The 23,991-nt window shown below is 39.9% G+C and overlaps 1 protein-coding gene and 1 long non-coding RNA gene across 4 annotated transcripts; one reads left to right on the forward strand and one right to left on the reverse strand.

Annotated features, from left to right (window-relative positions):
- Positions 1–71: 71 nt before the first annotated feature.
- On the reverse strand, positions 72–3,819 carry LOC130169819 (uncharacterized). Of its 3 annotated transcripts, XR_008827891.1 has the most exons (4): positions 3,182–3,819; positions 2,927–3,026; positions 2,737–2,811; positions 72–2,404 (listed from the first exon to the last, which is right to left on the reverse strand). It is a non-coding gene; the product is annotated as an uncharacterized LOC130169819 (long non-coding RNA). The 3 variants fall into 3 exon arrangements; XR_008827893.1 differs by lacking the exon at positions 2,737–2,811; XR_008827892.1 differs by lacking the exon at positions 72–2,404 and having other exon boundaries at positions 2,737–3,026.
- Positions 3,820–5,309: 1,490 nt separating this feature from the next.
- On the forward strand, positions 5,310–23,329 carry limk2 (LIM domain kinase 2). Its single transcript, XM_056376132.1, has 16 exons — positions 5,310–5,587; positions 5,866–5,962; positions 12,593–12,728; positions 16,033–16,142; positions 16,401–16,586; positions 16,896–17,001; positions 18,017–18,231; positions 18,348–18,534; positions 18,660–18,746; positions 19,060–19,191; positions 19,727–19,783; positions 20,207–20,272; positions 20,643–20,817; positions 20,925–20,980; positions 21,371–21,528; positions 21,966–23,329. Exons 1-16 carry the CDS (start codon positions 5,572–5,574, stop codon positions 22,177–22,179), a joined length of 1,998 nt encoding a protein of 665 aa, XP_056232107.1. The 5' UTR covers positions 5,310–5,571; the 3' UTR covers positions 22,180–23,329.
- Positions 23,330–23,991: the final 662 nt, after the last annotated feature.

Here is a 23,991-nt window from a genome sequence, read left to right on the forward strand (position 1 = left end):
ATGATGCAACTTGACTTAAGCTTCACGTCACCGCAATCCTCGAGACTAGCTCGTGCGGGTAGAAAAAAACGAACACCAAGCATAAAAGAGTTTGGTGCTTTTATTTTGAAGACAAAATCGGTGAACTTCAAGTTCATTTCGCGTTGTTCTCTATTGGTTTACAACCCGGAACCTGTGCAGTGCTCACCGTTGAGCTTTACAGAGCATAACTGTCCGTGGCAGACATTGAAAAAAAAAAAAGAAAAAAAAAGAAGTGACAGCGGAATTTAAAGAGCTGTCTTCGTAATCACAGTAAAATGCACTCTTTGCCATGCAGATCATAGCTGCGTGTTGTTTTAGTGCAGTTGTTTTGAGACACAGCAAAAAGTAAGCAGTAAAGCTGATAATGTATAGTTTGTTTTTGTTTGTTTTTTAATTTTATTGAAAACTTTGTAAGATTATAAACAGTCTGCAGTTGTGTTCTCTTAACAAGACGTTTACAAATTGATTTTGGTTCAAATGTCCTGCAGCCCTTTTCCAGTAGACATTTGGAGCTTGGAGAGGTCACCCCAATGAATTAAAGAACTAAAAAGACAAACATAATACTGGAGGTGGATTTTCCATAACCTGGCAACCCGAAAGTTGTGTCAACAACTGTGACAACATTTGTTGTTTGAATGTTTATTTGCAACCTTTGGAATAAACTTTCCAGGTTGTTGCAAATGTTTCTCTGTTATGGCAGAGGCTATTTACATGAGCTTCAATTATACTCAAACCTCTGATGTACAAATACATGTATGGAAACAACCAATGCAGTACAACTATACATGTTACTAGTAGGCCTACCTTTTTTTTTTTTTTTTTTTTTTTTTACAATTGTGCTAATTGTGCTCAGTAACAGGGTCAAAAAGCATCACAACAAAAGCTGCGTAGACAGTCTTTTCAGAAACATAAACTTTCTCAAAGAAGAAACTAACTCTACGTTACAGCTGAGAGAGCTCTCAAAGAGGAAACTGCATGATACTGAAAGAAGTGGCCCAACATTGGTATTGGGTCAGGTCACACTGTGGCATTATGACTGAATTTATTTCAGTAAATACCCTATACCAACAAATCCCTTTCAATATCACACACTGCATATATAGTAATATGCTTTGTCCAAAGAGGAGACCATCTGTGCCTCATGGGATGGCTTTCTCACAGACTGTCCCCACAAACAAGGAAAAAAAGATTAATAACCATCTTATCAGGAATATTCTCCTGATTACATTTTAACTGTAGACTGATTCATTTATTCTTCCATATTACAATTTTTCTCCACTATTTGAATTCATTGTTTGAAATCATGGGCACATTTTTGCAAATAGGTGACAAAATCATACAAACTATTCTATTGTATGCAAAGAGAGAGAAAGAGAGAGAGAAAATGTATTACATTCAGTGGTTTTATTCAAGATATTTGTACTATGTTGTCTTCAAGGTTTTCTCTCTCTGTGCGAGACCTATTTAGCCTGTTTTCATTGGGTTCAATACAAGTGTTATTTCACATTTTTGAGCTTTGCTTAACTAATTTCTGAAATCATCAACTCATACAATTAGTCTGCTGGAGTGGGGGAGCCAGCTAGCCAAGGCCAGGCAACAAGCTGCAGCTAGCTGCCACGGGAGCCAGGCAACCATCATCAGTTCACAATTTAGTCACTGAACGTGGGTGAAAAGGTCCCTCCTTACCACTAGGGGAAGAGAGAGAGTCCAGCAAGATATCCACAAACTCCTTTATTTTCTCTGATGAAATTTTGTCTTGAAGTAACGTGAATTACTTGAAGTAGTGGAGTAGGGCTTTTGATTGTGAGGGAATGACGAATATTTATATACTAGTATCTTATACTTGTCGTTGTGCAAGCTTTTTCGACCAGGGTTGTGGTGTCCATTTGGTATGCACATAAGAGTCTGGTGTGTCCGATATCTCCTGCTGCTCTCTGAATCTCTGTTAATGTTTCAATTTAGTTCAGTTTTTCCTCATAAGTAATTCCTCATCCCAACCAAAGTCATAAAAGGTCTCAAGCAGTGTTTTACCTGTTAATTTCTGTACTTTTTCCATGCAAGTAAATCCTCTTACCAATCACATCAATGTAGGATCTCTGATAAGAAAGGGAACTTAAAATTTCTGACGCTGTCAGACTTACCTCCAGACCGGTAACCTGCAATTGACTTCTCTGTGCACACAGGAAGAAGTGTCCTGCTTTGCTGAGGTCAGGGACTGTTTGGAGACCAGTATGATTAAGAGCAGTGTATATGAGTATTTTAGTTACTGATCGCTGACAAAACATGGAGCCAGGGATGGTAATGGGATACTGCAGGAAGATGAAAGCGACTTCTTCTCCAATGGTGTGTCATTTCCCGATCCATACCAGAAACTCAATTTGTTCTACACATGTGCATAGCAGTGGCATGGAGGTTGGAGTGGAAAAGACATTGGGGAAAGTAAGAGAGAAGAGGACATGATTAGTAGAATAAGATTAGGTCATACCAAACTAATTCATCGTTACATCTCATTGGAAAACATGCATCTGGAAACTGACATATGCAATCAAAAGGAGACTGTGGAACATGTGTTTTTTGTCTGCCCAAAATATGAAAATGAGAGGGACCTATCAAAGACTCAGTTGGAACAACAACGGATCAAATGCGTGGATCTTTCAGCTATTTTTACAAAAAAAAAATCCTGGGAAAGATGTTTTGAATCATATTTTTATTTACCTAAATGACACTGGATTGATAACAGGAACACCAGGACTCAGCAGTAGACGGTGATAATGATCCATATGGTTGCAACTGGCCATTAAAACAAATAAGAGGAACAAGAAGAGAAGCAGTGGTGCGCAGTGACTTTAACAGATAGGGAAGCAGAGCCAAGTTGCCAACTAATATGGTCCAGACTAAAACTTACCTTTTCATGACAGTAGTAGTAGCAAATTAAATTCAGGGCCTGTCCTGTCTCATGATCTTGCTGCTCTCTGCCTGGAAAACTTCACCTTTCTCCTTCCTGGCTGAAAAAGTTTTGGATTATTTTTCTCAACAGACAGTTAACGCATCAAAAGTGCACTATGGAGGAAAGATTGTCACATCTATGGTAATCTTCAGCATGTTTACTTATTAGCTGACAATGACACACTTCAGTGACAATGCAGAATCCTGCATTTACCTGTCTGAATGTTGTTAACCTTCCCTGGCTCGTAGTCTGGACTCAGGACTGTAGTTGGCAAGCACGGGGGAGATGCGGGAACATGGGTCGTGAGGAGGGAATTTATTTACTGACAAACAGCCTAAAGTGCACAAACATGAAAACTGTAGGTTCACAGCTATAATGCTAACTACTAGCTAAGCTAACTAGCTAACTTCTGCTCCGATCGCCAGCCTCACCGCTCTCTCTCCCGCTACGCACACCACCTACGTACTGAGTTATTCGTGAAAGGCGCCGCTCTATCTGTGTAACAATATTCGGTCTAAAACTTCTCAAACTTACAGCAGATCTTACACAGAGACGATAAATCATTGTAATTTACTGGTTTACTTGCTTCTGGTTCCTTCTGGTTTTCACACACAAGTCTGCGCGTGCGTAGAATATTGCAATATCCTAACTGATTTAAAGAAACCTCGACTGGGATATGTACTGACCATAGTCTCTATATATAACAGGTATATGTCGTACATATCTTGAGCTTGAGTTAACCACATGCCAATTATTTCAAAATGCTCTCGAGACGAGGGAACCCAAAGTGCTAAAAGGCTAACTAATTTCCGAGTTGTAGGACTCATTACTGCAGCATTCTCTGCCGCCATCACGTTTTTAGTCGACCATATTTAAAGTAAGAAGGGCGGGCTATTCACGTGGATACCATCATCTCAATGGCAGAATAATGAGATGACTACAGTGTGAACTGATTTTAAAAGAGAAATCATTATTTTTGGTATTACTATGATAGGTCACCTCAGTACAGTGTAGGCTTATCACTATTATATTATCTGATGTTCGTCACAACTCATTATAAAACAGTCATTGTCATTTTTCCCCTACTCACTATCATGTTTGACAGAAGGTACTCTAGTTCCACATAGACCATACAATGGATAGTGATCAGGGACAGTGGCTGTTTGTTATGGTTATCGACCTTATCAGCACCTTCAGAAGAAACAGGGTGAACTGTTTTTTTTATTAGTGTTACTTGTGTGGTGAGTCAGCTTAAATGAAAGAAAATGTATCTTATTTCTAAAGTTTGCTTTGGACTTTCCAACTCTTAACAGGAATTCCCAATGTTGATCTAGCATGGCTCTATAAATCATTATCACTGATTCTCTGTCAGAACCTACCACACACTTAAGAATTTTGTTTTGGCAATTTCTTTTTATATCCCAATTTCATGTATTTTGTGTTGTCTATACCCATATCCAGATTCAGTACAGAGTCCATTGCTGAGCACCACCGCCTAAAACCACTCTGATATGACACAAAGTAACCCCTTTTTTCTAAGGGATTGCTTTTATGTTTTTTTGTTGATTCGTTGAAACTGTTTGATGAGGTGTTGATTCAACTGTATGTTCATTTTGGTAAGACTGCAGTTTGTGGTGCTGTTGAATCGTGTTGCACTTTACTCAGTGTTGATTATATATTTTTGCCCACGCCATTTTTATCACACACATGGAATTGTTTACAACAAACTCTCAAGATGCACACGGTCAATACCCCTGGACAATTGAAGGCAGTGATCTCAAACCACCTCAAAGCAAATGCTTTCACTGAGTATTGTCCTCCTTTGAATCTCTATGCAAATGAAGGAAACCTCAATGATCTTTGAGGCTTGAATAAATAAATGAAATATCAGTGAGGGTTGGCTACATGACAGAAAAACATCTCTATATAGTGCTGTACAGTTCAACAGTATCATGATTTCCAAAATGATCATAAAGTTGAGTCAGCACTGCTCTAAAGTGGCATGATAACAACACAAAAGTATCAAATTGAGATTGTAATTATAAAAAATATTATAACAAATAATTATAAAAACACAGGTTAAAGTCTTTTTAATTTGGTTTGTAGGACTTTCAGGAGGATGTACATGTTACTAAATGAGAGAAGAACTTTAATTTGGACATCTGCATCTTATTAAAAATGTGTGTCTACTACAGTATGTGTAGTGTGTGTGTGTAGTGCGGTGATGTGGGCAGTAGATGGCGCCACTGTTATTCCCTGTCAGTTTGGGGCCAAACCTCGGTTTTCTCCTGCTTCCAGGTGCTGCAGCTGGGCCCTTCCGCTCTCCGTACAGGAATTTGTAGACTGCATTACGTCAGTTACCCTGCCAGCGGCTAGAAAGCACCTCCGTCCAAGAGAATTTAGGTTACTTATTTTCTGCGGAGAATTAAAGTGATTTGTGTGGGTCTTTTTCCCCCTCACTCTTACTCAGACTTTGGAGTTTGGGAATCCTGGCCGGGCGACGAAGAGGAATGAAACTTTGAAGCGGCGCATCACAGCTCTCCTTCTTCAGTATGAGACGTTTGTAAAAGTATTTGAAAATCGACGACACTCTCAGAAAGTAGATGGAGGAACCAGAAGGTGAGAAATATTTCAGGTTGTAACTTCATACCGAGGAGAGGTTATATTGTTTCCGTTTAGCAGCGGGTTTCAGTCTTATGCTTTTACACGGCGAGTTGATACAATGTTTAAAACTTCGGGTTTTGTTTTTTTGTTTTTTAAATGTCGGTGAAACGTCGAACCTGTTGTTTACTCAATCTCCCTCAGCTACCCAGTTTCTACCAGTTTCACCTATTTTAGGAATTTTAAAGCTATAGGTATATATTAAAGACTTCGTGTTTTTTATTTTTATTTTACAGGTACTGATCATTGTTACTGTGCGGGCTGTGGAGGAAAAATTCAAGACTCGTTTCACATGAAAGTCTTGCAGGACATCTGGCACAACGCCTGCTTTCAGTAAGTGTCCAATTTATGATTTACTGATTCCTGCAAGTACCCCGTGTACCCCCACGTTTGTCTGCTAAGTGAAGGCTTTGTTATCATAGAAAAGGAGGGGGGACAGTTTGCATTGATATGGGTACAATTGTTTTTTGCTGTTGGTCAACATGCTGCCTGCTTTCCGTTTGGGTGTACTTAGAAATGGCCTTGTGGATAATCCCAGAAGCTTCTGCCTTGTAGCCTAAACATGGGCCTACATCTGTTCTCCTTTTTCACAATTCAGCATTGTCTTTGAGCCACTCTGCACAAAATGCCCTGTGTAGGATGTCATTCCTGCTACTGTCACAGCTGACAGGCCTCAGCACTGGGATGGGTCTAGGCTCTTGAATATAGATTGGTCAGAGAAATGATCCTACTCTCCTGGAGGACTTTGACCCTCTGCTTTGAGGCTTAATGATTGCCACACTGGAGCTGTTGTGAGCTCACAGGTCACTGCTCCATAGTGAGATATCTCTGTATGGGGCAGTGAACCTGTGGTTGGATGACAACATCATATAACATTCATTGGGGTTTCCCCTTGGTTAGCAGTAACAATCACGTGTTGTGATCTATGATGAGATGGCACAGATTTTTTTTGATGACACTTCTCGATTGAACTGTTCCTGGTCAAAACTGCCGTGCCAGGTTTGAACTGACTGCAGGATCGCAGCTGCATTTTTTTTTTTAACGAAAAGAGTATGTGTACAGCAATCACTGTGCTTAATCAGACCTTAACATTATGAAACGAATGAGTAAGAACTGGTGCCTGAATCTGTGAATGTAGTTGACTGGAGCACAGCTTTTTCTCAGAGGCCACATAGTGTATATCCAAAAATCCTTTGGTTTTTATGTCTGGCTCTGCAGGGCTTCTGGTGGATCCAAAAAGCCCTTAAGAATAGAACAGATTTAATGCTGACTGTGTTGCCTGTTTCTGATGACTGAAATGGCTCTCTTGGAGTTTTGAGCCAGTATCTAGCAGTGTCCTTACATAACCTGGGATTTGACTCGGTCCAAACACTGACTCTTCAATAACACATACAGCTCCCTCTATCATATCAGAGGCAAGGTTCCTGACATAGCTGTGTTACTCACCATTGATCCTCTCCCTTCCTTTGTACTCTTATGCTCCCTCACATTTTTTGGCATCCTCCTTCATAGCAGTATCTTTGTCAGAAAGGTCTTCAGTTAGACTCTTAAAAACTTGCATATATTAGATTTTTTTGTGTGTAAGTGGGACGCCAGTGGGACTTCAATATTGTTAATCATTTTAAGTATTTTGCAGTTGTCCATCTGAGGTTTGACTCTTGGTTTCAAACTGTCCTTTTTTTTGTCTTTTTTTACAGGCTTTTTACAAGTTTCAATACACACTTTGAGATATCACTTCCACTGCAGCAATGCAACACTCAAATCACTGCTCACATTTTTGCAAGACATTTATTTTTGCTTAAAGAGCTAAATCTCTGAGCTCTTAAAAAGAAATAGCACAGCAAAAATAAAATGTCCTTGTTACTGTGATACCTCCTGTGGTGTTCCTATTGTCTATTGTCCACATGCTGCCACTCTGCCCTCCATGTACCTCCACCTTGTTTGGCATTCTTACAAGCTGAGGTCACTCTTGTTCCAGTAAACCTGGCAGTGTTTTTGAGGGCTATAGGTAACGGCACGTTCAACTCCGCTGTGTTCTGCATTCCTAGACAGCGATTCAGAGGTGTGAGTCCGCTGTGTCAGACACAGACTGCAGAATTTTGTTTTTTTTCCCCAAGGAAAGCTTGATATTTCCTGTCTTGTACTTCACTTGAAGCGTATAGAGCTCCAGATATTGTTATCAAACTTGGCCTCCAAAAGAGTGTTGTAAAAAGAGCGTATGTCGTATTTGTTTCTACAATACAGGATCATGATATTTAGTACTCCTGATCTGTCCTCATTTATTTTCCTGCAGTAATGAAATGTGTGGACATTCATATACAGTACACCCACAGAAACATTTTTTTTGGATACCAATTTCTCATTTTATTTTCCAGTTTAGTTTAATGAGGGTACAGCAGTACAATACAACAGCTTAGAATATTATGAACCTATTAAATACATTTATTGCTTATTCTACTTTTTGGTGCCATCTCTTACCAAAAGGTAGAATAAGCAATAAATGTATTTAATAGGTTCATAATATTCTAGAATTTTGTGCTGAAATAATAAAGCAATTAACTGATTAGATGATTGAGAGAAAAATTAACTATTTTGACAACTGATTAATAATTTCAGTCATTTTCCAAGCAACATTTGGTGGTTCCAACTTTTCAAATGTGCATATTTGATGTGCTTCTTCTTTGTCATATCTGTCAAACTGAATTATCCTTAGGTTTTCAACTTAAAACTAGCTATTTGCTTATGTTAGCTTGGGCTATGGGGAATTATAAAGAGCATTCCTTTCTGACATTTTAAAAATCAAGTAATAAATCAATTAGAATCAGCAGATCCATTGATAATGAAAATACCTGATTGAATTTTATGTCTTGACAAAAATCAGCAGAGCTTTTTCACATTGATTGAAATCAAAGGCAGCTTTGTTGCATGTATTCCAAAACAAATTGCATTAACTCTCCCTGTGATATAAATGAAGAAATAATTGTCACTCTCCACTTCTTGGAAAGAGGTCGTTGTGGAAAACACAATAGTCAAGTCCTCTGAGATAAGGTCTCAGTAAAAGTGAAACACTCCCTCTGCAGGTCTTCAAGCCCGCTACAAAAGGTCCCTCTCTAACTATCTCTACCTCATACTCCAACAAAAGAATTCACTCCAGCAGGAATGTGGATTTAAGGAAATGAGTAATGTTTACTTTGTAGTGTTTGTCCAGGCAGGACCACTGCATTGTTCATTGAAGAACCACCTGAGTTTAGCGTGCCCGCCCCCCATTCATCAGCACGCATAGAAGGAAATCAGGTGTTTTTATAAGCACCCCTACATCACTTTATCTTGACAATTTATAGGGCCATAATGGACAATAATTATAGTTTATCGACTGGTTTTGTCTTGGAATGCTTTTGTTCAGAACAAGGCAGACAAGGGTGGAAGTTTTTGGTTTTTATGCCACACCTGGTCCGATACTGAAAGTCCTACATATGCAGATGAAATACTGCACTTTTAACAAGTCTTTTTCTTCCTTGAGCTCATATATATCTTTTATCTGATTCGCCCAAATGTGCGCACTGCACCAGACAATGTTGATAGTGATACTGATCCTACCACTGCTGATGTGTATGTTGTAGCTTGACAAATACTGGGTTTTTGAAGCTGATACAGACAACACTATATGAGAGCTGAAAAATCTAATTTATGTTTTTTTAAATAAATGCATAACATAATTCAACATTTTTAAACCAAGACTCCTTAAATTTGCATAAATGTGAAAAGAGTGGGATGTCTTACAGTTAAAAACTGACCTTGTCAGTGCTGTTAGGTGGACAAACTGTGTAATAGCAACATATAATGGTTTATAAATTACTATAAACATGCTGTATTTCTGGTATTTCAGCACTACAATTTCTTGTTACTTTTCAGCTGATGTGTAAGCCAATAATGATATCTGTGATAAGATAATATCCACGAGTCATTTTTTTTTGGTGGGCTCTACTGTTGAGTAGAATTTCACAAAACTTTACAAATGTCTAGGGTCTAATTTAAATAGTTTCATAAACTGAAACTAGATTTTAATGTAATTCTGCATCCAGACTGTGTGATATGTCTTTATTTTTATTTATTTAAAATCGAAAATCATTGAGAGCAAAGCCCTCATTTACAATGATGATAAGCGGATACAAAATAATAAAAATACAAGTTAAAAGAAGAACATCAATTAAAACAAGAACAACACAAATTAAAACAAATATATAAATACAATTAATAAATAATTTAACAAACAAAACCAATTGAAACAGGTACAAACTGACGTTAAAGGGTTTGAATGACCAAGAGGTACCAGTGAATTCATTTTTGCTTTAAGTGCTTTGTTGTGAGTTCCAGGTTAATGATGCAAAGAAGCCAAAAGCAGTTTTTCCAAGCTCAGTTTGAACTCAAGGGACATGAAGCATTAGCCAGTCATTAGTCCTGGTTCAGTGTGAGCTAGTGGACCAAACTAAGATGGAAGTAATATATGAAGGCAGCTGTCCAATTGAGCCCTTGTAAATAAACAAATATGTATTCAAATCGTGCCAATTTTTGTACAGGATGCAGTGATGAGTGATATAAGCATCATCAGTAAATAACCTGAGAGAAAAGTGGTAGACTTTGGAGTTGTGTTAATTAATTTGCATTAATTTACTGACCAAATTTGATACATGATTTTTAAACGAAAAACTTCTCATCAATCCAAATGATGAGAAGATGTGTGGCCTTCAGTCCAGCTGTGGCCACAGAAGCACAGCTACCATTACTCATGCAGTCTTTACCGTAGCAAACTGCCAGCTCTGCTTTCCCCAATCATGTTGCAGTGTGATGAATCAGGCTGGAGTCATTATCACGTTGACCTCATGTTCATTGTAAATATTTGTTGCTGTCATCGGAAATTATTTTTCACAGTATTTGTCATAAGGGCATTAACATGGATGTCACTTGATTTTTAAAGGCTGAAACGTCACCTTTGCCTCAGATCCACTGCTTCCCCCACTCTCCACTTTTCTCTCCACAAAAGACACAAATTTGGTCTTCTCTCTATTAGACGACTTCTTAAGTGCTGCCAGAAACCTTCTGCGATATTTGCCAAAGTCAGTAAGCCTGGATCAACTATACCTGCAGTGCAGGGAGCAAAGTGATGCATGAGGCTCGTCACAGAGAGAAACGTGAGCATTCAGGGAGTATTTTTTTCAAAAGAGTGAAAGCATCAGCAGAGCTCTCACTGTCAGGATCATATCCCTGATTTAGAAATAGTTGTTGATCAGGAAGTCAATAGTGTCAGTTGAAAATGTATTATTGTAGTCATTCCTAAATGCAACCTGTGCATAAAGAATTAGTCCTGTGAATGTTTTACATTCCAATTCAGTGGCAAAACAATGTCCAAACAGCAGTGACACATTTATTGTGATTCAGTGAAGTGAAGTCTCATCTAGCATCCTTATTCAAATTACTTATAAACCAAGGTCAAAACAAAGAGGCTGAGGAACATTTTGGGTCTTTTCAAAGTGTGAATGGCAGCAACAGCATAAAAAAACAGGACAGCAGACATTTCAGTAAACTAATCTCTGACAGAGTGGTTCATCTCTGATTGTATTCTGGCAGTCCAACCTGCTGCCACCATTTTGCATAACCAGTGCAGCTTGTTCGAGGAACAGTCATAGCCTGCAGGTGCTTCCCAGTCTGCTGGCAACTTCAGCATTCCTCACTCTGAACATTTTGTCCTGAAGTTGCAGCCATAAATGTCCCTTTAATTTGCCAAGTATCTTCTCAGGTGACAGCTTGGATCAATCAGCCGTTGGAGTGGTATTATTGAAACTGCAATAAAAAGGAATTAAGTATGACAAGTGCTTAATGTTAAACTATTTATAGGAAGAGAAGTATGAGAGAGAATGTTGACTCAAGTTCCTGAATTAACCCTGGATGTTAGTTATATGGTTTGCAACTTTGACTGCAAAGCTAACAGGATAGCTTGTTATTATTGACAATGACATAGATAAGAAAAATGCACATTGAGAAGTTTGTAATTGCAAGCAAAAACGGCACAATAAACAACCAGATGAGGACCAAGGACTTTGCCCCTATTGGGATTTTTTTTCAGCCTGTTTTAACAGACTATAGCTTGTTGTCAAAGTCTCGCTCCAGTTTTTCTTAAACAACTGGATCCTATTAAGGTGCTGGAAATTGGCTAAGGATTTGGCTGCCTTATTGGTGGTGTGCAGAGGCTAATAACCAAATGTTCCTTGAGGCCACCATCTGCAAAGGCCTGGCAGATTCTCCTTTCTCAATAATGGAACAACTCTTTGTGCCGTCTGTTTTTCTTACACTGTAACACTGCGCAAACAACAGCACACATGCAAGACCCAGCAGATCTCATGAACGAGGCATTTACTGTGCCCTATACCTTGTAACTACAGAGAAAAGTACATGTTGCCATCGTCGGGAACATGCCCCCAGCTAATATTCCTATCTAATCCAACCTCAGTGTTGGAAGTGTTGTGTTCGGCAGTGTGATTGATGTTTTCTACAGGGTCCCTCTTTCATTATTTAACACCGTAACACCGTAACACTGTTCATTGGAATGTAATGTATGTAATATGAGGAATGCGTTTTGACAAAGGAAAATAGAAAAAGTTCACCTAGTTTGTGTGATGGTTCAAATATGTAACCCTTAACAAACTGCAAATGTGCCTCCGGCTCTTGTCTCTTGATGTTGATTGGATTGGGAATTATCATCAGAGGCATTTCCAATAGTAGTATTGGTATTGTAACAACTCTATCACCCACATACCCTTTGAAATAATACACTAGGCTTTTGAGTCTCTAACATATCACTTTGAAGATGATTACCTCAGAGTTGAAAAAGCCTCTTTTCCTTCTTCTCTGTTCATGTATTTTGTTCTGTGAAAACATGACCAGGACTGTTTTTTTTTGCCCTCACAGGTGTTCTGTGTGCTGTGACCACCTGACTAACTGGTACTATGAGAAGGATGGCAAGCTGTACTGTCGCAAACACTACTGGGAGAAGTTTGGAGAGCTCTGCCACGGTTGCTCTCTCCTCATGACTGGACCTGCCATGGTACGTCTGCTAATCTCACTTTTACCCGTCATCAAGAAAACTTTACTTGGTCTTTCCCTCAAAGGATAAGCAATATAGCTAATGGATGAATGGATTTTCCAGGAAGTAAGAGTGTGACAAAATGTGTTATCAAGTGTAGGTTCCAGGGTTTTTGAAACCTTATAAGCCTAACTAAAAGAAAGGATGTCTTGGCCTTTGCTGCTACGATTATGAAGCGGCAAGTCCCCCAGCTTTATGGAAGTGCTTTATTACCTTGCTAAAGTACTCCTTTAATGCTAAAATGGCATGCTAACCTATGGCTCTTGCTCTGCTATTTCCTTCAATTAAAAATGTTTTCCAGGTGTATGAGCATTACAACCCACCAGGCTATATTGTTTTGGACTTGCTATTTTTCATTTTGCTATTGTGCGAATGTGCATTGCGATGTGATTGCCAGGCGTTCAGGGTCTGCCTTGCCATGAAACATATAAGAACAACTGCCAACAATTTCCCCCTCTACTTAAATAATGCCAGAGTGCCCACAGAGCGTGTCAATGCTCTCTGTGCACCCCATTCTCCCTACTGCTCCAGATTAACACCAACATGCATTAAAAGGCAGGGGGCCTGTTATTGTGGCGATTACAGACGAGTGATACTTTCATAGGCTGCTGCTCAAAATAGCAGACTGGACCCTAGACCTCACTTGCGAATTAGTTTCCCCCACTTGAGGCCCCTTTCTGTTCCTTCTCTGTACTGAGGTTCTCCACAGTTCACTTCCTCAAGTACACAAAGGGATCTAGTGGGAAGACGCTTGAACATGAGATGGTTTATGGAGTCCATCATGTTGAGTCCTCTGTGGTGGGATGGCTATGTAGATATTACCCAAAGTCTACGACTCATTGTGTGCTGCACTGGTGGGTTTTCAGAGATCAAGTATCTGTTCTTAAAGAAACACTATGTTACTTTTGAAAGACGAAATAACACATTCTTCCCTCGATACATTAAAAGCTAAATAAAGAAACAGTAAAATGTTGCTTACTTTATTGCTGTCATTGCATTTTGCTGCTGCGACCTGACTCGGTCTGTTCTGACCTGTAGCTTACTGTTAGCAGGCCTTAGCTTGATATTGCTATGTAACTGACCTCACTGAGTCAGTTCACTGACTTTATGACTCCCTTCTTGTGCTGAAGTTGTGCTATGTTTCAACTTCCTGTACCTGCCACTTGTGGCCACAGTTCAGCAAAAGTTAAAGAGTCTTGCTTTAAAAGAAATACCTGTTTCTAAGTTTTAGCTAATTTCCACAATCTTACCTTTTTTCTTAGTGAGGTTCCAGCAAACTGAGCAGTCCTTGTTTAATACATAGACTTAACTATTCAGTTTACATTCATCAGACTGACGCAGACTATGAGTTAGATTTCGGAAATAACTTGGATTCAGTCAGATGTAGAGTGCAATGCACATGCTAACCATATCTTATCAATTATGCAATAAGTCAAAGTAGGTTTTAAATAACGAGGAACTGAAGTAAACACTAAATATTAAATCTGACACCAGAGAAACATGTCAGCCAGCTTTGATTTAGTATCTACAAGTTGAAACATGAAATTCAGGTGGCAGCAGCTCTTGCTGGTCACAACTGGGGTCACTTGTCTAACATGGAGCCAGACTGAAGTTTTTCTTTTCGCCACCAAGCAACACACATAATGGACTCCTCTATTTAGTATTGGCATCCAGCTTCATCAGCCAGTGAAGCCAAGTGTTTTTGGCAGAGCAGAATTGGCATTGCAGCCTCTCAGCCAGAAAGAGAATCATTGTGGTTCATCAGCAGAGGAGGGTCATGCAGAACTGCTGCTGCTTGTTAGGCATTCAAGTCCAGAACAGTATTGTTTTTGTCCTGGTTTTAATCATTTGTTAGTTTATTGATTCATTGAAGATGTTTGTTATATTTTAAGAAAGTTTTTGGTGACCTTTTTTTTTTTTTTTTTTTTTATAATTGATCTGCTTTTGCTGTTCAGTTTCACATTTTTTTCCTCTCCAAATTGAGCCCCACTTAGTTTTTCACTTTGATCTTGTTTTTTTACAGCTCTGTCTTGCTGTTAAAGCCTGAGGCAGGTTGTGACTGTGGTTAGTGGTGGTGGGTCTGTTCCTGGCTTGAAGGCAGGGAGTTGCAGACACACTTCTGAGATGTCACAATGATTTGGCTGACTTCACTTTAATCTCTCTGTAGCAGCAGGGAATCCTTTCCCAGCACTGACTCACTGACTCACTGGCTCACAGGTGTGGTAACTGTGGGAAAAAGTCCAACTTAACAGGCAGATAACTTCACATCACAGTGATTCTATGGCTGGGAAATGGAGGAGCTCCTCAGAAATGAAGAAAATTCAAACAAATTATGAATAGCGGTAAAACAGCTTCTGTAACAGAGCATAACTATTACATTTTATGGGAAAAAACTAACATTTTTCTTTATCTTCATGAACTTAAATTGGCAGTCGCAGTTCTGAAGTCCCAGTGTAATTGACGTCCATCGCTGCATGTATTGAATTATTTGCTGCTGGTATAAGATGATAAGTATGAGAGGGGCCATAGCTCAGATGGTAGAGCAGGTTGATCCTTGGTTGGCAGCTTGATCCCTGAACCCAGGTTGCCTAAGGAAGGGCATTAACTAACTGAAAAAAATAGTATACTATTAGATTTGTGGGATCTATAAACTGTACATGGAATTAGGCAACAGTGTCCTGAAGTTTTCCTGCCTCACTTTATCCCCACATCATTCAGGTACACATGTAGATTTTCCACTGAGCCACATTTAAAAGGCTTAATTTCTTGAACTTTAGTTTCATAATTGAACCTGAATCAGCATGCTTCATGCTCAGCTATGTGCACAATTAGATTACCTGCTTGCCAAGGGCTGGGCACATTATCTCAGAGAGAGAGGGAGAGGGAGAGAGAGAGACCAACCCAGATAATATGTGAGTGTGACATAAATTGCAGAAAGGGAAATTGGTCAGTGATGTGTAGGCAGTATAAATGAGAGAGAAGGCACATGACAGACTGTTGGAAGCAAGAACGTCAGCGAGACGAGTGGCTCAGACCTGCAGAGGGAGGTGACATCATAGCAGATTCCAGACAGACTAGGAGTGAAGCAGGTGTTACGACTGTGTCACTGCTCAGAACGAGAGGCGGGTAGAAAACAACACGCAGCACAACACACTCATCTCTGACGAGCAAAGCACAGCACAGTGGGACAGCAGCCTCACCGTCAGCATATTACTTCTTTATGCTTTGCACTGTGAAGATAAGCTGGTTGGTTTTGTGGTTCCAGGTGGCCGGAGAACACAAGTATCACCCTGAGTGCTTCGTGTGTCTGAGTTGCAAGGTGGTGATTGAGGACAGGGATACCTACGCCTTAGTGGAGCGATCGAAACTCTACTGGTAAGTCTCCTGCACATGCCTATTCTATCGTCACTGATTTTACTCATCTATGAAATGTGTATTTTTCATTTAATATGTGAGTTTATTTTTCAAGAAGAATAGCAGGCAACAATGTCATCAAGTTAATGTTCATCTGTAAATGTTATTAGTTAGTCATTATTCCATGACTCCTTGAATTTTGTGCTCTTTCAACAGTAACTGAACAACAAGCATATGTCCCTACATGTAATGCTTCACTCCCCCTCCTGTTGTTTGCAGTGGAAAGTGCTACAAGCAGGTGGTCCTTACACCCATGTTGGAAAAACGTTCACACGACTCGGTGCTAGACTCACTGCCCCACACGGTGACCCTAATCTCGATGCCCTCTGCAGCCAACGGCAAGAGGGGCTTCTCCGTCTCAGTGCTGAGGGATGTCAACGGCTCAGTGAGTGTTCAAGTCAAAGAGTAAGTGGCACCTGATATCAGTACCTGTTTCACTGCCCTCTGGAGACAGCATGAGTAATGCTTAACATAAGTCTGATTATAAGTTTGCCAAATAGCAGGGCACTAGTGTGTGTGTGTGTGTAAGTGTGGCACTGCAGGAAAACGTATTAGTTGATTGTTTCAATTGATGTAAAAGTGTTTAAGTCAGTCCTGGTTTAGTGGCTGGCCAGCAGACAGACCCAGTTGTCCTTAATCTACTAACATTAAATTAGCACATTCCTTCTACAGTGCTAATACTCACATATTGGTGTTGGTACTGTTTTGCTCCAGGGTCAGAGGGATGCTTATTAGTCCGGAGGTGCGAAATGCCATCCATGTTGGAGACAGGATCCTGGAGATCAATGGCCTTCCAGTTGGGACATTAATGGAGGAGGAGGTAGGTTTATACCTTGCATATATCTCTGATACTCATGGGAGGTGTGTGATCTGAAATTCTTTGAATGAAGCTATTTCTGTCCCTATTAAGGGCAAGTCAATTCCTTGAGTGCAATTTGAAAAGGTATGTTCTTTAATGTATAACGTGATTTTTGGCATTCCTTACATTCCTCCATTTATACATACTTCAGCTGGGAGAGTACGGTATGTGGAATGACTTAAAGGTTCATTCCCACAACTTCACCCTCACAAAATTACAATCATTCCAATACAGTCATTGCTCACTGCTTAAATTTTCGTTATACTCCACACCGACAACAGCTGTGGCCAGAGGCATTATGTTTTCATGTTGTCCATTCGACTGTATGACTGTACGTCCAAGTCATGCTCATGAATGTGATGTCTCAGGAATACCTTGAGGGAATGTCTTCATATTTAGCACAAATGTTCTCATGGACTCAAGGATGGACTGATTAGATTTTGGTTGTTAAAGGACAAAGGTCAAATTCATGGTGAAAGTTTGTAGTTTTATTCTGCCTGCTTAATTCTTAGCTGTGCTCTGATTGGTTGCTTGGTTGGTAGCCATATATGAGATCTTGTGACCTCAGTAAGGCCTTGAGAGAATTTCCACAAATGTAGCTAAAACATATACTTGGACTCAAGGATGATTTTGGTGGGCAAAGGTCGAGGTCACAGTGACCGCACAAAGCATGTTTTTAGCCATAACTCAAGAATTCGTACAGCAATTATGACAACATTTTACAAAAATGGTTAATATTTTATATAACTTGATAAACAGGGATGTAACCTGAAACTAGTCTGGGTGGCAGAGGCACACAACCACAAGGCAGTAATTCAAGTTCATAAATAATTATCCACAGTCCTTTGGTTTAAATCATATTTTATTTACTGCAAGAAATCCTGAGAATTCCAGTAAGAGTATCGTATGGTCGTGGGAACTAATAATGTTAAAATCATGGGAAATCCTGCAACCCTAAATCTCATTGTTTATTTAGGTGGACGATCTTATCCACCGCACCAGTCACACGCTGCAGCTGCTTATAGAGTATGACCCGGTCAGGCAGCGTTTGGATCGGCTTAGACTGGGATCACCCAGGAGCCGGTTGGGAGTCCCAGCCACCTCCCGCATGCGTCTGTCCTCACCTTCTGATGCAGTCCTGGAGAGAACGGATGTGGTCGATGACGGCACGCTTAAAAGGAGGTCTTTGAGGTATGTTAGGCCTAACTAAGGTCTCAGAAACTTTAAAGCTTACGTATTGTGGGGTCAGTAATGGACAAGATGTGAGTGCATTTAATTTCAAATCAGCCATATTGTCTCTACCGCAGACGGAGTAACAGCATATGTAAGTCACCTGGGCCAAATTCTCCCAAAGAGTCTCCCTTTACTACACGAGACATCGGGCGCTCTGAATCCTTGAGATCCTCCAGTAGCTGCTCTCATCGCATCTTCCGGCCATGTGACCTCATCCATGGAGAGATCTTAGGAAAAGGTTTCTTCGGACAGGCCATCAAGGTCAGCCTCCCACTGCCATCAGTTCTTCACCATGTATATTACTCCAACCATTCAGGACTTTTTTTGGTTCCTCTGGCAATGAGCTTAAATTCAGTTTAAATTCAATGTCACCATCCCACTGACAGGTGACTCATAAAGCCACAGGAGAGGTGATGGTGATGAAGGAGCTGATCCGCTGCGATGAGGAGACCCAGAAAACTTTCCTAAAGGAGGTTAGTAATCTGCAGCAGGAGGTCTGAGCTTCCTCATAGACAAGTCCTCTGGCTCTGCATGGAGCTGTGATTTATTATACTCATAACTGAAAGCACGCCACATGTTCCAACAGTTACCTCTTTGTACCTTGTTGTTTTGAGGGTTTTTTTTTTTTTTCACCAGTCTTGTGAGAAAACATTTGCCTGATTTTTATTGTATTTAATGCTTTTTCTCATGGATTAAATTTCACCTTTACTAGAGTCTGATGAGGGATAATCTGCTTGCATTCCTAATCGTGAACTTCTGTCTTTCTGTCACTCAACTAATCCTCAGGTTAAAGTAATGCGAAGCCTCGATCATCCACATGTTTTGAAGTTCATCGGTGTTCTATATAAGGACAAGAGGCTCAATTTGATAACTGAGTTTATCGAGGGAGGCACCCTGAAGGATTTCATCAGAGACACAGTGAGTTAAACTACTTGATTCACTTAACTCTTTTACTCTCCTCTTCCACAGTAGAGCACAGAAACCTTCCAGTGGCCTCAGTAGGAGGTGTTTGCAGCTCAGAGTAATGTGGGAGGTGGCTGACCTGAAGTAAACTCTGCACTGATAGACGGCTGTCGGCTCTATAGTGGGCTGGATGGCATGTCAACTGGCCAAGATGTGGAATGGGTAAAGTTGTAGAAAGTGCTACCAGGTGAAATTTAAAGAGCTGTGCTCCCCTCCCCCCCAAAGCTGACTGCTTCTCCAAGGAGGAGAGGGAGAGTGTTTTCTTTTATCTTTAATTAAATGCATTTAAAGTATGTGGGGAAAGGCCAATTTTGAATTTTGTTCAAAAATATTACATTTTGTTTGCTGATACTATTGAATACTGTTTCCCTGTCTCTACGTTGGTGCACACTCATTTAGTATCCACTCCTGTTATGCATCATTGCCTCTGAGGAAGCGTCTATCAATTTCTGTTATGCATTTTTTTTTTCCTTTTACTCGGGACTAACAGGATCCATTTCCATGGGAGCAAAGGGTGAGCTTTGCGAAGAGCATCGCTTCTGGCATGGTGAGTTGGCTTCTTGCAGAGACATTTCCATTAGTGAAATCTTTGGCTGCTATTTTCAGCCATTTAAATGTGTGTAAATGTGCCTCAGAGTTCAGGACCCCTTGCTGGGGTCACCATGACCACAAGGGGTCCTGAGATTACAGCAGATCATTACTGGGGTAGTAAATGAAAATGTTGTCACTCAAATACTATGTTTTTCCTCATATAGTTTTTAAAATCCTAACTCCCACTGCCGTAGAGTGTAAAGGCATAGTGAAATATTTTAGATGGTGTTGTAGAGATTTGCTGAGATCTGGATCAAGGATTAAAGATGGCATCAGTCATGGAAGATGTTGAATAGTGCTGAAAAGTTTTACTATATAAAAGTATATTTTCTTGCACAAGTTGAAGTTTTACCCTCCTTAACTTTCCTCTTTGTTTCAGGCCTACCTTCACTCAATGAGCATCATACACAGAGACCTCAACTCTCACAACTGCCTGGTTAAACTGGTAGGTGACATGGCATCTTACCAACAACTACAGATGAGAACATTTAAACAATAAGAATAAGGGGTGGGAATGATTTGTTGATTTAATGAACTGAGGAAAAGTAGTTCCCTGCCCTGCGATTTGGCAAGACAGTTGCGTCTATAGAGCCTCCAGGAGCATTTATTATATTAATGACTCCTTTCCCTTGTAGAGCATTAATTCAGCTTACAAATCCCACTTGTTTAAACCTGATATTTTATCATTTTGTCAGTTGGATGTCAGACCAATATTTACTCAGTTATACATGTCAAGTATACATTTTTGTACTAACATGGCTCTTCACTTCAAATGAAGCTCAGAGTGAACCATTAAAACTGTCATGTTTCACCAGGACAACACTGTGGTCGTTGCTGACTTTGGACTCTCTCGACTCATAGTAGAGGAGAAAGTAAAGCCTTCTCCTGAAAAACCCTCCACTAAGAAGAGGGTTTTCAGGCGTATTGACCGAAAGAAGCGGTACACTGTTGTGGGAAACCCTTACTGGATGGCTCCAGAGATGCTCAATGGTGAGCTGCTCACAAAACAATGAATTACCAACTTGATTTACAGAGGATAATTCATTCTGCGGGTCAATGAGTGCATTTACTTCATCTTTCACTTGATGTTATTTCAGGTAAACGCTATGATGAGAAGGTGGACATTTTCTCCTTTGGAATCGTACTTTGTGAGGTAGGAACATGCTGATTTTACCCTGATTATCTGCTTTGATTTTCTGGTTACACAGCTTGCGATTGCAGTGCTTTTTGGCAGGCAATTCAAAAGCCCTGGATGAGGGGACTTCAAGGAAAACTCCAAAAATAGTTTGCAAAACAGCTTCTGCTCACAGCTGTATTATCAGATCGTGACAACACACTTATCAAGCAAGTTTCAAGTACAGATCTAAAGTGCAACTACATGCTTTAGAAAATAATAGAACATTACATACAGTAGACTTCACTGTAGCTGATGTGCTAAAAATGTTATTCTGTGCTTTAATTATTCACCCTGATATTTCATTTTAAGTGTGTCTGTATCTAGTAATTGATTGAACATTACTTCCTCCTCTGTCTTATGATCCAGATCATTGGAAAAGTCTATGCAGACCCTGAGTGCCTGCCCAGGACGCTGGACTTTGGCCTGAATGTCGGCAAGTTTGTGGAGAAGTTCCTCCCTGACGACAGTCCAGCAGCTTTCTTTCCACTGGCTGTGGCCTGCTGTGACCTCACACCAGACAACCGGTAAGCACCTGCTGTTATTGTAATGGTTAATGGTTTATTATGAAAAGTGATTTTTTTGCAGGGTTGCTGACTGGTTGATGACTGCTAATATAATGACCTGAACAAAGCGTCAAGAGAGATGCAACAGCTTTGTAGCAAACATTTAAAGAAATGTGTGGGAATATTAATGTTACCACTCACTCAAATGGCGACATGAGAAACATGTCCACGTTCACCCTGAGACACAGTCTCCTGCCAGTTATTTGAACTCAAGACTCAAGAAACTATAGAAGCAGAAGGGGAAAAAACAACTACTTTCAGATGCCATTTCAACCTGGCTGCACAGGGACACGCCTCTGCAGCCAGATTACTTCCTCATGTTTTCTCTCAACCTTGTCAATCTGGTTTTAACCTTAAACCCCTTTGTGTGCCCTCGTTGCCCTTTCCTCTTCCCCCAGTCCACCTTTCCAGAAGCTGGAGGACTGGTTTGAAGCTCTGTCCCTCAACCAGGAGCTGGGGATCCCCCTACCAGCTGAACTGGATGAACTGCATCAGAGTCTGAGTCAACGCCACTGGCCTAAAGACGGCTCTCCAGCGCAGAGCAGCCACCAGCCATCAACCCCGACAGCAGCCTCTTCAGACTCTTCCAGCATGGCAGACAATGGCACCTAGGACCTGTGCCTCCCTTATTTGACCCCTCTAAACTGCTGCACTAATACTGTGGATGTGAAAAAGAGGAAAACTGCATCGAACCCGAGCCATATTAGAACTGGATAACCTGAGGTAGCTGGACCTTGTTCTCCCTGTGTAGGACCTTTACTCTAAAAGTTTCACTCAACTGCAATGTGAGAGGAAAGACGCATTTCAAAAAAAAGTTGTTGGTTACTAATTCTTTTTTTTTTTTTTTTCAAGCCTTCTCAGCCCCCATTCAATGCACACAGGGTTTTACTAATGTTTACTGTGTATAGAGACAAAATGCAACTTTCTGTTATCCTGTCCCTGACTTTTATAAAGTGGGAAAACCTGAGTGAGTCTGGCATGTGACAGCTGTTTTGTTTTCCTGGCTCTGAAGTTGTTGTTTGCCATGTGTGGAATGCACAGATCAGTCCTTGTCCAGAGGAGGACTCACTTCACTGCAGCAGCAAAGAAAACAAAGAGGCTTGAAAGTTAAGCTGATGATTGACATGTCCAAGTAAACAGAGGGCAGGTCTTGAAGAAAACAGGAGCAGGCAGTGAAAGCAAAACAACCACTGACCCCAAATAGTTTCATCACTCTGACATTTGGCACAAGATGGCGAAGGAATGTTCGGATTATTATTATTTTTTTGTTTAAGCACCACTGACATTATTATTGACAAGATGGTTACAAGTATGGTTCCGTACTTTGTAGTCTAATGATTTTAATTAATTATCATCTTAGAATGATGAATTAACACTATTTAGATTTTGACATTTTGTTCAAAGTTTCTATCGAACTCCAGATGCCTTTTTTAAAAGACAGGGCAGAAGCTGTTCTGGAAAAGAAGGGCTCTCATTAATAATTACCAGATGTAACCATGCAAGAGTTGACCATAAAAAGTGGCCTTGTACAGAAGAACTGGATTTTTATTCTTAAGCAATGTAAATAAATATGTACATATTATGCCTCTAATTGGACATCATTTTCTAATGGGATCTCTAGATTTGTAGATTTTTAGACATTTCGTCAACAATGGACGTTTTTACCTGTTTTGCTATCGCCATGCAAGGTACTGACGACCAGTTGTAACCACTATTATTTATATCACTTTAGTATTTCATAAATAAACCTTCAGAAAATTTCCTTTTTATTGTCATTCTTCAGTTTTGCATGTCAGGAAATGCGTTAGAAACAGCTCTTCTGCTACAGTTCAGGACCAAAGTTAAATCATTTATAGATCTGTACTGACCTTAAAACACATGCTGCAACGTATCGGCCATCAGATATGAAAGGAAGATGAAATCAGTTCACAGCAAAAAATGACAAACTAAGATTATTGTGTTTTCAGTGAAGTAATTTAATGGACAAATGATTAATAGATAAATACTTGTATTTTTTACTATTGCTTATCCTAAATGATAACTAGGTGGAGTGACAAAATATTTAATTGTTTAATATTAATTAAATGAAAATTAATCATTGACTGTAATTTAGACCTCTACTTTTAGCACCTTGGAGTAGAGCTGTGGATAAAAACAACAAATATTTTCAATTGACAATTGATTGTCAAAATTACTCTCATATCCAATTAAAAATAATTAGAAAAATTCAAGTGTGTCACTGTTAGAGTTTATGTGAAAGTCACTGAATAGAATCCAGAGAACCAAACTCTTTTGTCACAGGTTGATGTTTTTCTGTAGCTTCAGACGCCTCTCAAATATATTTGTCCCAGTGGTACTTCTTACTTTATTATCTTCACCTGCTTTCTCTGGTGACTCCAATGACTGAGTCAATGTATTTATAGG

Source organism: Seriola aureovittata, chromosome 5, assembly GCF_021018895.1.
Source record: "Seriola aureovittata isolate HTS-2021-v1 ecotype China chromosome 5, ASM2101889v1, whole genome shotgun sequence".
Lineage (NCBI taxonomy): Eukaryota > Metazoa > Chordata > Actinopteri > Carangiformes > Carangidae > Seriola > Seriola aureovittata.

Excerpts from the sequence above, each read along its gene's own strand:
- limk2 (XM_056376132.1), top strand. Across the intron at positions 5,963-12,592 it reads TGGCACAACGCCTGCTTTCA|GTGTTCTGTGTGCTGTGACC; the intron begins GTAAGTGTCCAA and ends TTGCCCTCACAG. Across the intron at positions 12,729-16,032 it reads TCATGACTGGACCTGCCATG|GTGGCCGGAGAACACAAGTA; the intron begins GTACGTCTGCTA and ends TTGTGGTTCCAG.